At 36.3% G+C, this 14,025-nt stretch overlaps 1 protein-coding gene across 1 annotated transcript in view; it reads right to left on the reverse strand.

Annotated features, from left to right (window-relative positions):
- Positions 1-12,896, reverse strand: part of LOC108516916 (teneurin-1-like) — a gene marked incomplete at its 3' end in the record, with an annotated part of 23,453 nt that extends 10,557 nt beyond the window's left edge. Inside the window, exons 1-4 of the mRNA XM_017854669.1 lie at positions 12,722-12,896; positions 11,881-12,066; positions 10,234-10,257; positions 8,178-8,324 (exon numbers count right to left, since the gene is read on the reverse strand). Coding sequence (XP_017710158.1) covers positions 8,178-8,324; positions 10,234-10,257; positions 11,881-12,066; positions 12,722-12,896 — 532 coding nt within the window. The remainder of the gene's footprint in view (positions 1-8,177; positions 8,325-10,233; positions 10,258-11,880; positions 12,067-12,721) is intronic.
- Between the last annotated feature and the right edge of the window lie 1,129 nt (positions 12,897-14,025).

Genomic DNA, 14,025 nt, shown 5'->3' on the forward strand with positions numbered 1-14,025 from the left:
GGGGGGGGTGTGGGGCGGGGGTGGCATGCACCTATAGTTCCAATTACTTGGGAGGCTCAGGCAGGAGAATAGCTTGAATCCAGGAGGCGGAGGTTGCAGTGAGCCGAGATTGCACCGCTGCACTCCAGTCTGGGTGACAGAGCGAGACTCTATCCCCCCTCAAAAAATGAACATTCATTATATATTTGAATAATGAATAAGCAGATGCCATAAAAGTCCTATTTCAATGACATTTGTAAATTTGCCTAGAGATTAATAAATATCCAACTAATATACGAAATTGTTATTAATAGATGCTTCATTGATAACACACTTTTATTACCCACTTTAAATGACTGTATTTCAACTATTTTCTCATTCATTTTCATCACTGCAAAGTAGGCAGATGTCAAGTATTAGTAGCCTTAGTTGGCAGACAATGTGATGGACCCAGTCATACAGTGGTGAACAGTTACAGAGTTGAGATTTTCTACTTGGCAGTTGCATCTGGAGGCACTTGGGCAGTTTAGGCTCTTATAACTAAGTGATGATCCATTAATAAATGGGTTGCTTAGAAATTAAAGGGGTATGGTGAGAAAAGAATAATTAGAAATATGCTTTCTGATGCCAAGTCTTTTGTCTCCAACCAAATCTCAAAAGTAAATGTGAAGATGTCTGACTCTTAAATAGAGTAAATGTTATAAATTCATTGTTCCTTCTCTTTCATTTTCCTATTTATTAAACACTGAAGCATGCTGGTGCCATTCCAAACATGAGGCTCATTGATCCATGAGCTTGTATGTGTTCATAACTCACCCGTGGTACTGTTTTCTAGATCTAGAAACACTACATAATAAAAGAGACTTGCAAATAGCTATTGCTCTTAATGAGAGGTGACTTATGAAGAATGATTCCTGGAAGATCATTCTCTTTTAGGCAATTAACTTACTGATTTTACCAATGAATATGAATATAGACCACTGGAAGAGTTTATACCACAGAAGCTTGGACAAACATGATAAATACTTAAAAGATCAGAGAAAAAAGGCTGTTTGGATTAAACACTCTTACTCTACATTTTTTGAGCCTTCTTGAAAATATTTCCACAATATCAGAGACCACTTTCCTTCCTCCATAAGTAGAGTGAATGAAATGGAATCTTTGTATGGTAACTGAAGATCTTATAAAACACTGTTCTATATGATCTGGCCCCTGCCTACTTTTCCATATTAATCTCTTCCTCACTCATGTTCCAGCCACAAAGACTTGCCTTTTACTTTAGAGCCCAGTACATTTCCACCTCAGGGCATATATACATGCTATTTCCTCTGCCTGGAACATTCTTCCCCTGATTCATGTGAGGCCTCTCTCACCACCCAGACTAGGTCAGGTCCCCATGCACATTTATAGAATTACACAGCTTTAAAATTATAAAATTTTTCTAGCACTCTTCACAGTTGTAAATACATAGCTATGAGGGATCTTTAAAAGTTCATGAAAATTGTTTATCATGAGAAAATTTTGCAGGGGTTTCATTTTTTTTTTTTTGCACTAAAATAAAGTCATACTAACTTGTTGTAACACATCTGAACAGGATCTAGTTTGAGGCACTAAGAAGGATGAGACATCGGTTTGAAAAGAGTCCCTGTCAGAGCAATGTGAATTTTGCTAAAACTGAAGCAAGAACAAACATCAAATTTATGATGAAACTTGGGTGGAAGAATGATGACATCACTGATGCTTTATGAAAAGTTTATGGGGACAATGCCCCAAAGAAATCAGCAGTTTACAAATGGATAACCCTTTGCAAGAAGAGACAAGACGATGTTGAAGATGAAGCCTGCAGCAGCAGGTCATCCACATCAATTTGTGAGGAAAACTTAATCTTGTTTGTGCTCTAATTGAAGAGGACCAATGATTAACAGCAGGAGCAGTTCCGACACCACAGACATCTCAATTGGTTCAGCTTACACAATTCTGACTAAAAAATGAAAGTCAAGCAAATTTTCCACTTGATGAGTACAAAACTGTTACTCCCAGACCAGCAGCAGACAAAAGCAGAACTTTCAATGGAAATTTTAAATAAATGGGATGAAGATCCCAAAGCATTTTGTTGAAGAATTGTAATAGGAGATGAAACGTGGCTTTACCAGTATGACTCTGAAGACAAAACACAATCAAAACAGTGGCTACGAAGAGGTGGACGAGGTCCAGTCAAAGCAAGAGTGGACTGGTCAAGAGCAATGGTTATCCCAGCACCTTGGGAGGCCGAGGCAGGCGGATCACTTGATGTCAGGAGTTCGAGACCAGCCTGGCCAACATAGTGAAAACCCATCTCTACTAAAAATACAAAATTTAGCGGGGGGGAGGGGGGGACAGGGGTGGCATGCACCTATAGTTCCGGCTACTTGGGAGGCTCAGGCAGGAGAATAGCTTGAACCTAGGAGGCAACAGCTGTTTGGGATTCTCAAGGCATTTTGTTTGTTGTCTTTTTGGAGGGCCAAAGAATGATAACATCTGTTTATTATGAGAGTGTTTTGAGAAAGTTAGCCAAGGGTTTAGCATAAAAACACCCAGGAAAGCTTCACCAGAGAGTCCTAATCCACCATGACAATGCTCCTGCTCATTCCTCTCATTAAACAACGGCAATTTGGAAGAGTTTCAAAGGGAAATCATTATGCATTTACCTTACTTACAGTTCTGATTTGGCTCCTTCTAATTTTTTTTTTTTTGTTTGTTTCCTAATCTCAAAAAATCTTTAATGGGCACCCGTTTTTCTTCAGTTAACAATGTAAAGAAGACTGGTTAAGTTCCCAGGACCCTCAGTTATATCAGGATGGACTCATCCCTTACAAAATTGTCTTGAACTTGATGTAGAAATAAAGTTTATACTTTTGTTAAGAAACAAAGTTTATATTTTTAAATATTTATGTTTTAAGTCCCCTTTTCCATGAACTATTTGCAGTCCCCTCATATTTGTGTGGGTTGTTTAATATCTATCTGCCTTGCTAGACCATAAGCTCCATGAAGGCAGAAACTTGTACTGTTTATCATTTTCTCCCCAGTGCCAAGCACAACAGTTGGCAAGAAGTAGTAATGAATTAATGGAAAACTGGGTACTTAATGTGAAATGTTTGGCTGAAAGGCAAACATTTGAGTGAGACATTTGGATCATCACAATCCAATATAACTTTTCCTAAAGATGAGAATGCTCTAGTACTGTGCTGTCTAGTACAGTAGCTACTAGTCTCGTGTGGCTATTGAGCACTTGAGATGTGACTAGTGCAGTTGAGATCCTGAATTTTTTTATGTTATTTAAGTTAAATTTAAATACATGTGGCCAGTGACTATACCATACTAGTGGTGAGATTTTTGATGTCTGAAAACTATTTAAGATATTGGATGGTCTGCACATTTAGCTAAACATTATTAAAAAAGTTTTAAATTTTTACTAACGTCAAATTTATTGTTTTTTTTTTTCCATATTATGGTTTCTTCTCTTTTTATGTTTAACAAAGTGTTTTCTCTTGTAAGACGTATCACCTATTTTTAAATTCTGTTTGTTTCTTTTTAATTTTTAACTCTTAATCCAGTTGAAGTATTTTCATTTATTCTTATTCTTTAGTACTATGGTATGAAATTAAAAAATCTAAGGCATTTTTCTTAATAGTTGTTCCAATTCCATTTATTTAATAATGCTTATTTTCCCATTGATTTTTGATGCCAGTTTTAATAATATACTAAAATTTTGTACTTGGGTGTGTTCTAAGAGCTTTTATTCAGGTTGCATTAATTCATGTCTATTCTCACATCAAGTTCACTTTTGCTTTAATTATCCATAGCTTTTCAAATATGCCTTAATGTCTGATAGTTCTATCTTCCTTCTCACTATTATTTGTTTTAGCTATTCCTGACTCAGTTAATATAATGTTCAAACTTTTTCTGATGTTAATTCACTATGTGCATGTAATGTTATGGTGATCATAATGTAACAAACTCAATTAGGACACATAATTAACAAATGAAAATGTGGTAACCATATAAGTTTTTTCCTCCAAGTATAGGTTGTGCATGTGGTAGGGGTGGTTCTTGATTAAAGAGATGAATGAGGTCAAGACATTTTCCTCGGTTTGTTGACTTCTATAGGTTTTTGTAATTTTCTTATATATACACACGTAAGATAGCTTTCCTTTTTTGCACTTAAGAAAAAACCATTGAAAGGTTATTCTTCTCTGTTTCTTTTTTTTACTGTTTCAAGGAGCTTTTAGGTAGCTTTCTGGACCAGCGGTGTCACCCACATATTCAATGCAGCCCAATTAGTTACTGAGGAATCACAATGCATTGAATCCAGAATGTAACTAAAGTCCAAGCTCAGGAAGTGAGCAGCAATTAACTAATGAGTATTCGAAACTGATTAGAATGCAAAAAAAATTTCCACCATTCTTTAAGTCATCAGTTTATAATATGGAGTAATCAAGGTACCAGCTACTTGAAGCAAATGCTTGAAAGTGATTTTTTTTTGATTGGGAAGATTTCTTAAAATTACATTTTTAAAAATTAGGACCATCTTTTTTCCCAAAAAAGGTTCAGTTGGTCACTTTCTAATGTAATTAAAACACCACCACCATATACACACATGCACAAACAAGTATATTAATATTAAAATTAAGCAAATATTAATTTTAAATTAGTCATATTTAAACTAAATGAAACCAGCCAGTATGGATAGCTGGAAAGGCTGAGACTACCAAATGAAAGGGGCATTTAGCATGTATCTTTACGGGTAATGTTTGGCAACAGTATAAAACCAGGGAATTATTGGTCTAAAATCTTCAGTTCATGGGGCTTCCGCAGTTTATTCAATCTATCTTCCATTCCCAGCTTGAACTGAATCTATATTTAACCATCAAATATCCCCCCATCTTAATTCGTACCATAGGGAAAAAATGGTAATTGGAAATCTCAAGGGCCTTCGCCCCCCTGCTCCCTAAAGAGACAACATAAAATTACTGAGCTCATATCAAAGTCTTTGATATTTAATTTGCAATATAGAGGACATTAGTTTTAAGGAATGTTCACAGGTTAAATACACATTCAGTGAAAATTTCTATGGTCTTCTGAATCTACATAGACCACAGGCATTGAGAATTGATAATTCATTAATTTCATTAATATTTTAATTGATCCACTTCCTTTAAACATTTTGGCTGCCTTGTGATGACTTTGAGGCCATAAAAAATGGTGATAATTAAATATTCAATTATTTTCTATTACTTTACTAAGGCAGAAACATTGGCTCAACCTTAACTGGCCAGAAAATTAGTATTGCGCATAGTTGTTAATGTGTTTTCTGAGCATTAACCATTTTTAATCAATACATAACTGGAGGAAATTCCTATATATTATATCAAATCCTTTTAGAATGGAAGCAGACCCACCTAGGTTTACATTTCCAGGGGACCTATCATTTGCCTTCACCTATGTATGATTTTTAACAACTTACTTGACTTCTCTGTGTCTCAGTTTCCTAATTGGTAAAGTAGTGTTAATAGTTAGTTCCTAGCAAGGTTGCAGTTGGCCTCATATCTGTAATTCCCAACATTTTCAGATGGCTGAGGGCGGGCAGATCCCTTGAGCCCAGGAGTTTGATGATGGAGGCCTGGGCAGCATGGTGAAAACCCTTTTCTATTAAAAATACAGAAATCAGCCAGGGCATGGTGTGTGTGTGCCTGTTAGTCCCAGCTACTCAGGATTGCTAAGTGGAAGGATTACCTGAGGGGCTCTGGAGGCAGATGTTGCAGTGAGCTGAGATCGTGCCCCACTGCATCCAGAATGGGAGACAGAACAATTACCTTTCTCAAAGAAAAAAAAGTTTCTACATAATGGGGATTTAAATGGAAATAATTCACGTACAGGACTCAGCACAGGGCCTGGCACACTAGCTTAAATCCTGCTTACAAGTGGAGATACTATTATTTTCAACATATTGGGAATATAACTATGGCGCGCATGTGGTCATGCTATAACCTGGCAAGCAAGGAAAACCATATACAAGAACTATAAGTTAGGTTGTTTGATGTCATTGGTGCATATTATCAACACCATGGGTGATTAAGGAGGTGGATGTCAGAATCATGGAGATATGGTTTGAGACTTAAATTATGACGCAGAGAATAATGTGAAAAAAAGGAAGGATTGAAAGAAAAGAAGTGTGCCAGGTGAAAAGGCATATAATGAAAAAGACAAGAAGGGAAAGTGAAGATGAGTCTTAGAGGGACCATAAAAAATAAACTAAATAGTTTATCAAAGTGGGTCACTTAGATTAAAAACTTTCTCTCCAGTTTCCAAAAACAAGGTTTTCAAGTTATATGGGTAGTAAACAGTCTCTTCAGAAAATAGTCTCTTCTAATGTGTGTGTGTGTGTGTGTGTGGTGTTAGTCTTACTATGCTTTCACAAGTGCTCACTGAACTATCTCATATTAATCCCCTTATTACAACCTATTAGACAGTGTGTGTCTTAATTACTTCAATCTATCTTCCATCTCAAAGTAGCAACTGAATCTATATTTATCATCAAATCATCTTAATTGCTACTTAGGGAAAAATTGGTAATATCATTTAATATCATCAACCTCACTTTTACGAAATAAGGGAAACTGAAGCCATAGGAGATATCATAAAACTTGCCCCCAAATCATGGCAGTAGTATAAGAAGACCAAAGCTAGTATCTTGGAATCCAGACAGTCTGACTTCAACAATCTCTGTGTCCTTAATCCACAACGTTGCCTCCACTTAATTTTGCATAAGGTCTTATAAACTTTTAAAGTGGTTGGCCGGGCGCGGTGGCTCAAGCCTGTCAATCCCAGCACTTTGGGAGGCCCGCAGGACGGGGGGATTACGAGGGTCAGGAGATCTGAGGACCATTCCTGGCTAACACAGGGAAACCCCGTCTTACTAAACAAAAAATACAAAAAAAAACTAGCCGGGCGAGTGGCGGAGCGCCTGTAGTCCCAGCCTACTCGGGAGGCTGAGGCAGGAGAATGGTGTGAAACCCAGGAGGCGGAGCTTGCAGGTGAAGGCTGAGACTCCGCGCCACTGCACCCAGCCTGCGGTGGACAGAGCTAGGACTCCGTCTCAAAAAAAAAAAAAAACTTTTAAAGGTTAATGTTACCAGAAAAAAGTAAAGCGAAAGAAACTCTCTACAATGCAATTGATGAGTTAAAGCCATGACTGCTACCTTATTAATTATAAGCTGTCCCATGTCGAATTCAAATGACCAAGGAATGCAATTCTCTAAGCAGCATAAGTAATGTTGAGGAGCTCAAATTAGCTAATATACAGAAATTAAAAATTTCTTTTGTTAATTTTATGTTTCATCAAGTAGAAGGTATGTGGAAAGTGAGGGTTTGTTGTTTTAGGCTCATTCAGAGGTGGTTTGGGCAGTTTTGATGTCTGATCGCACAGTGTGTTAGATGTTTTGTTGGCTTTCCTAAGAGAAGTGGTAACTCTGAGGTCTTGGAGCCACATATGGTTTTTAAAAATATCATGCACAGCTCCTTGATTAAATATTTAAAATTCTACCAAAAATTGTCTTGATGCTACGTCCTCTGAAAGGTATAAATTGTTACTAAAAGGTAGACACACAAGAGGGAGTTCCAAATAACTAACAACAAAGAAAAATATTTTAGTGTGTCTAGTGCAAACTATGCTAACATCAGACAACTTGAATAGTGGTATGTTAATTTAATTTGATGTGATAAATGCCACGCGTATGGAAGGTAGCATGGTGTAGTAGTTGAGAAAATATGCTCTGAACTGACATAGCGCTACATTGGAGACTTGGTTCTGGTACTCTCTAGCTATGTGATTCTGGATAAGTCACTTACTATCCCCACCCAGAGCATTAATTTTCCCATCTACAAGTAGGGAAAATAGTAGTACCTAAGCCTCATAGGGTTATTGTGAGAATTAAATGATACATAACACATGCAAAAAAAATTGGAGTACTGCCTGGTCATAGTAAATATTCAGTAAGTAATTTCTTAATGTGATTGAGACTAAAAGGTAGCATTACCCTATATAACTCAGTATCATTTATACTAGAGATTCCTAATTTTCACCCTTGGCCAGGTTGATTACCACTGTGCTAGAGGCTGGGCTATTCCTTTCTAATATGAACATTTTATAAATGACTCACCTCCATCATTATCCAAGTTATCTCCACAAAGCATTTCCATGACAACATTGCAGCCTGTCCCACTCCAACCCACCTGGCACACACAGTGCCAACCATTTTGATCCAGGGTACATCGTCCATTTCCAAAGCAGAGTCCTGGGCAACCATCTGAAAAGACATCAGAGAGTAACCATCACAGAGACATCAGAATGGGATTGGCCAACAATGATGTATTTGCCTATAGGGAAGCATCTAATCATCTGGGCCCCATTCAGATGAGGTGTTGAATAAATGGAAGAGGAGCTTGCTTGCTTGCAAAACCTTCCCAGGGAACTTGTTATCCCTTACTCTGCAGTAGTTTTCCTTTGAGAGCCAATTAAGCTTTATTAATGCTAACCCCAATTCCCAACCCCTGGTTCACATAGGAAGAAAACTATGGCAGGGGCAAAAATTCTTTTTTCTTTTCAATAAACATATCTCCTCATCTCAATCAAAACTATATGGATGACACTGTATCTAGTTATGGCCAATATGTTGGGAAAAGATAGCAGTCCCTATGAAGAAAAACTTTCCCTAACTACTTCTAGCCTGTGCTGATTTTCCCTTGTGATGTATTGCTTCAGGACTTAAGTATGTTGGTATACAGTTCAGACCACACCATTAAGTATTTGTTCACATGGTGCCTTAGAAATGTGCTGTAGTTGCTTCATATTTATTCACCTTTTCTCTTCAAGATTATTATTCATCTGCGGGCTAAGGATTGAAATCTTTACTTCTATGGTATCTCTCTCAAAAGCTTGCATGATATTATGCTTGTAACAATAATATTAAATGTTAAATAAGGGTTTATGGAATTAATACATGCCAGATTTAGACTTTCTGAATTATAGAAAACTGGAAAATATCAAGTCAAGAGGAAAGTGTAGCATTTAAATAACTTTTATCCATTGATGAAGCATCAACACTGACAATGGTTCCTCCTTAGACTTTAAATTTCTCAGGGATGCCCTACTCTTTGTACCCGTAGTTTGGAGTTCAGCTCTAGCAAAGGGTAACTTCACATGTGCCACATGCGCAGTGGGCAGATGAATGGAGAAAGCAACTATAATGCTACTGGGTGTTTTCCTAGTAGCAACACAGGACCAGACCTGGATTTTACAGGGAATAGTCCAGTCAATATTCATTTCGGTTTCTTTCTTTGAAATAAAATTCCAAAAGCATAAAGAGCAAAACAAAACATAAAAAATGTTTTAAAAAATCTGTAGAAGTAACCCAGTGTTCCTTCTAAATAGTTTTCCAAACAACTATCAACAGACCAGAGGAAGAAAAAATTTAAAAATAAAATGAGAGATGACTGTTAGAAAATATGGAAAGCTTTATGTATGTAATATACTCATGACATGGCATATGATGAACATACATAGGTTTGAGAAGGGAAATTTTGTAGTTCTATTCTAATGGATATGCAATAGATAATTAAGATGAAATAAAGAATAATTTGGGACATATTAAGCTTTTGAAGCTGAGGTAATGAAAGGCACTAGGATATCTGGCAGAAAAACCTTTGCTGTCTCTGTTAAAGGAAGCTCCCTGGAGGGATGTATGATGGGATACTTCTAGGAGGATAATTCTCCTGCCCCTGTAAGGACTTAGGAATCCTTGTATATGGACTTGGAGCTACATTGTTACGTTAAAGAAAAAGTTCATCCTCTGAACCAAATTATTTAATAACTATTAAAGTATTAAAATTATTTAATAATTACCTGTGTTACACACACAGATCCAGACACACACACATACACAGAACTCAATATAAAGACAAGAGAAAATAGTCCTTAAAACTGCTTATCAGTCCATTCTATACTATAGTAAAAAGTGACTCTTCGATGTTGAAAAAACAAATTACCTTTTAGTGTGACAATTTTAGCATGAAACTGAGAACACTATATTTAAATAAGATTGCCAAAAATAAAAACAAACAACACAAATGGCAAAAAACACCATCCTTTCTTTCTCACATGCATATTTTCTTTTATAAATATATTTCTGTTATAAAATTAGTGAGAAAAAATCTTACCTCTGACAGCGTCTAAGTAGTGAGCTAAAAGGGAGGGGAAAAGAATGATCAAACGAATTTCTGACTATATGACAAATGAATTTCAGACTAAAGCTATACAATATGTACTAATCATTTGTTGCCTAGGAGGAGAACAGCAAACTGTGAACTGCTGAAATGCCTGCAGCTCAAAAGTTGGGTACATGGGTCTGTGTAGTCTGTGAATAATACTTTCTGTGAGAATGATATTAATGGCATTTTTTCAAGAAACTCTATTAGGCTTCCTAAAAAGTGTCATATTTCATTAGAAGTATAAGAAGTATACTGCATTTTCACATTTCAGAAATAACTTCTGTGAAAGAGCACTGGCTTCAACTTCTTATTAGTAATATCTTTAGAAGGGAGTTCTGGAGTAAACACCTATGGTAATCATCACAATATTTAAATCCTCTTATGGAAAGGCAATAAACCTACTGTAGTACAGAAATGTAACTACTTAAGCTACACATCTGAATCTCATCCCTCTCCACCTTTTTAATGAATCTTAAATATTTCCCACAGTTGCAGAACAAGACTTACTGTACCTTTAGTAGAGAAGTAATGCAGTTTATGAAGATTATATGTTATATGTATTGTATATATTATACATTACTTTGGCAAGTTCCAACCATTATAAGAAAATACTTTCACCTAAAAATGAAAGCTCTAGTATAGTCTAGTGAGGGAAAAGCCTACAAACAATGAATTGGGTATCCAGAGGCCCACATTGGCCTTTGCTCTGCAGGAATTTTCTGTGTAGTCAAGGAATGCCACTGGAACACTCTATGACCCACTTTCTTTAGTTGAACAATGGGAATCATACTTGTTACTCTGTATTAATGACAACCTTTCTATGCAAAGGTTTGTTGCATAGAAACCTTTGTGGTGGATAGAAATATATGTTAAGGGCTTTGCTTTTTTTTTTTCAGAAAAAGAAAGTGTTTTATAACTGAAATATTTATTTTTAATATCTTTTATAGTGTGAAGATCACATGATAGATTAATTATTACATAAGCTTTTCTGTATTCACAGATCATTTTCCCTTTGTGAAATTAGCAATAAGGGGTGAAGAGAGAGTGGTGGCTTCAGGACCAACTCTCTACATTACCAGATAAACAATTCAACACAAATGTTCTGTTGATGATAGGTCAGAAGTGGCTTCCTCATATAGATTAAAGACAGCCTCTAATGATATTGAATGGCCCCTGTTAAAGTAGTCCCATTTAATGAAATTGCCTCTAAGTGCTTTCAACCGAAACAACCTATACTTTTCAAAACGAAAAATGGGCAGAGAATGTTACCTTCACAACAAAAGCACTTTTCTTATTAACTAATGACACTTTATTCCAATATAACATCTTTCACCTGAGTAACTCAAAGCACTTGAAAGCAGAAAACATAAGGAATACTGAAGTAATAAGAAACGAAACAACACAAAAAATACGTAGAATATCATCGACAAAAGAAGAAACCTATCAGTTCACAAAACTTTAAAACTTGTAACCAACCCTCCTTGTCCGCCTCTACTCCAACCTCAAATTCTACTAAATGCCTAGTGATTGACTCACTAGACTGCTTTTAACTTCAACTAATTCAATTTACTATGATTAAAGTATGGTGGTACTTACCAATTGTGCAGTGGTCGCCCTCCCATCCAGGGCTACACTCACATTTTCCATCTTTGCATTGGCCATGCTCAGTACAATGAGAATGGCAGGAGCGTTCGTCACATGTTGGTCCTACCCAGCCTTCTTCACACTGGCAAATTCCTCTTGAACAGACTCCATGGCTACCACACTCCATGGTACACAGTTCTGTGGGGAATTCAAAGAAGATATATTAACATATTTTGTTAAAACCAGCATCCATTCTTCCAAAAAACATTAGAATTACCAAAAATCCCAGTCTATATTTACATTTATATTTTATTTATTTATTATTTTAATAGAGATGGGGTCTTGCTATGTTAACCAGGCTGGTCTTGAACTTCTGGCCTCAAGTGATCNCATATAGATTAAAGACAGCCTCTAATGATATTGAATGGCCCCTGTTAAAGTAGTCCCATTTAATGAAATTGCCTCTAAGTGCTTTCAACCGAAACAACCTATACTTTTCAAAACGAAAATGGGCAGAGAATGTTACCTTCACAACAAAAGCACTTTTCTTATTAACTAATGACACTTTATTCCAATATAACATCTTTCACCTGAGTAACTCAAAGCACTTGAAAGCAGAAAACATAAGGAATACTGAAGTAATAAGAAACGAAACAACACAAAAAATACGTAGAATATCATCGACAAAAGAAGAAACCTATCAGTTCACAAAACTTTAAAACTTGTAACCAACCCTCCTTGTCCGCCTCTACTCCAACCTCAAATTCTACTAAATGCCTAGTGATTGACTCACTAGACTGCTTTTAACTTCAACTAATTCAATTTACTATGATTAAAGTATGGTGGTACTTACCAATTGTGCAGTGGTCGCCCTCCCATCCAGGGCTACACTCACATTTTCCATCTTTGCATTGGCCATGCTCAGTACAATGAGAATGGCAGGAGCGTTCGTCACATGTTGGTCCTACCCAGCCTTCTTCACACTGGCAAATTCCTCTTGAACAGACTCCATGGCTACCACACTCCATGGTACACAGTTCTGTGGGGAATTCAAAGAAGATATATTAACATATTTTGTTAAAACCAGCATCCATTCTTCCAAAAAACATTAGAATTACCAAAATCCCAGTCTATATTTACATTTATATTTTATTTATTTATTATTTTAATAGAGATGGGGTCTTGCTATGTTAACCAGGCTGGTCTTGAACTTCTGGCCTCAAGTGATCCTCCCATCTTGGCTTCCCAAAGTGCTAGGATTACAGATGTGAGCCACCATGCCCTGCCTATACTTATATTTTAAACAAAATGTTAACAAACAATTTATATAAACAAGATGTCACAAAGATCTCTAGCATCTGAATGAATGTGCAAGAAACTCTAAAAAGAGGTAGTTAAGTCTCTAAGAATAATACAAAACTCTAAGCCAAACTGATTTTGAGAAGTCTATAAAATGATAATGGCATTCAAGGCTTAGAAATGAGATTAATGACAAACAAATGCCAAGTGAGTTTCACTAAAAATTCATGAAGATCGCAGATAATGTTGCAGGGATTTTACGATACTATAAGATATCACTGGGGGAAAAATCCCAATAAAACAGTGCCCTAACTTCGTTCAGAAAGACAAGTTCATTAATTGGAAAGATAATAACTTTCTAATAAAATTCAAAATATGAAAAAGGTAAAGATGCCAATGATGACAACCAGCTGGCTTCCCTGATCATACTAACAATATTTGCATTTATTTTAAGCATATAAAATTAACCCTGGTTGATTAAAGTACACATCCTTCTTATCTTCAAATGCTACTCAGTATTTAGACAGTATAATAATGATGATGTGTACTGGCTCTGCTGAGTTTCTTTCCTTTGTCACTTTGACTTTTTGTTGAGAAATGTTGAATATTAATAAAGTCATGACAGTAGATAAACCAACATAAAAGCAGGGAAGCCTCTTTCGTGATCTAATTCCCTTGCTGGAGGAAGAGAAGTAGGATAAAAACCTACGGAAAGAATGAAATACGTTTTGGGAACAATAGACCACATATTCCTGAAAGGAAAAGAGGGTGTTCTGGAAGCCAGGTTGTCTCTTTCACAGTCTCAAATTCTGAAACTAGTTTAACATATTTAGAGGCATGGATATTAATATACTCCAC

The sequence above is a fragment of the Rhinopithecus bieti genome, unplaced genomic scaffold, assembly GCF_001698545.2.
Source record: "Rhinopithecus bieti isolate Rb0 unplaced genomic scaffold, ASM169854v2 scaffold_39769, whole genome shotgun sequence".
In the NCBI taxonomy this organism is placed as follows: Eukaryota; Metazoa; Chordata; class Mammalia; order Primates; family Cercopithecidae; genus Rhinopithecus; species Rhinopithecus bieti.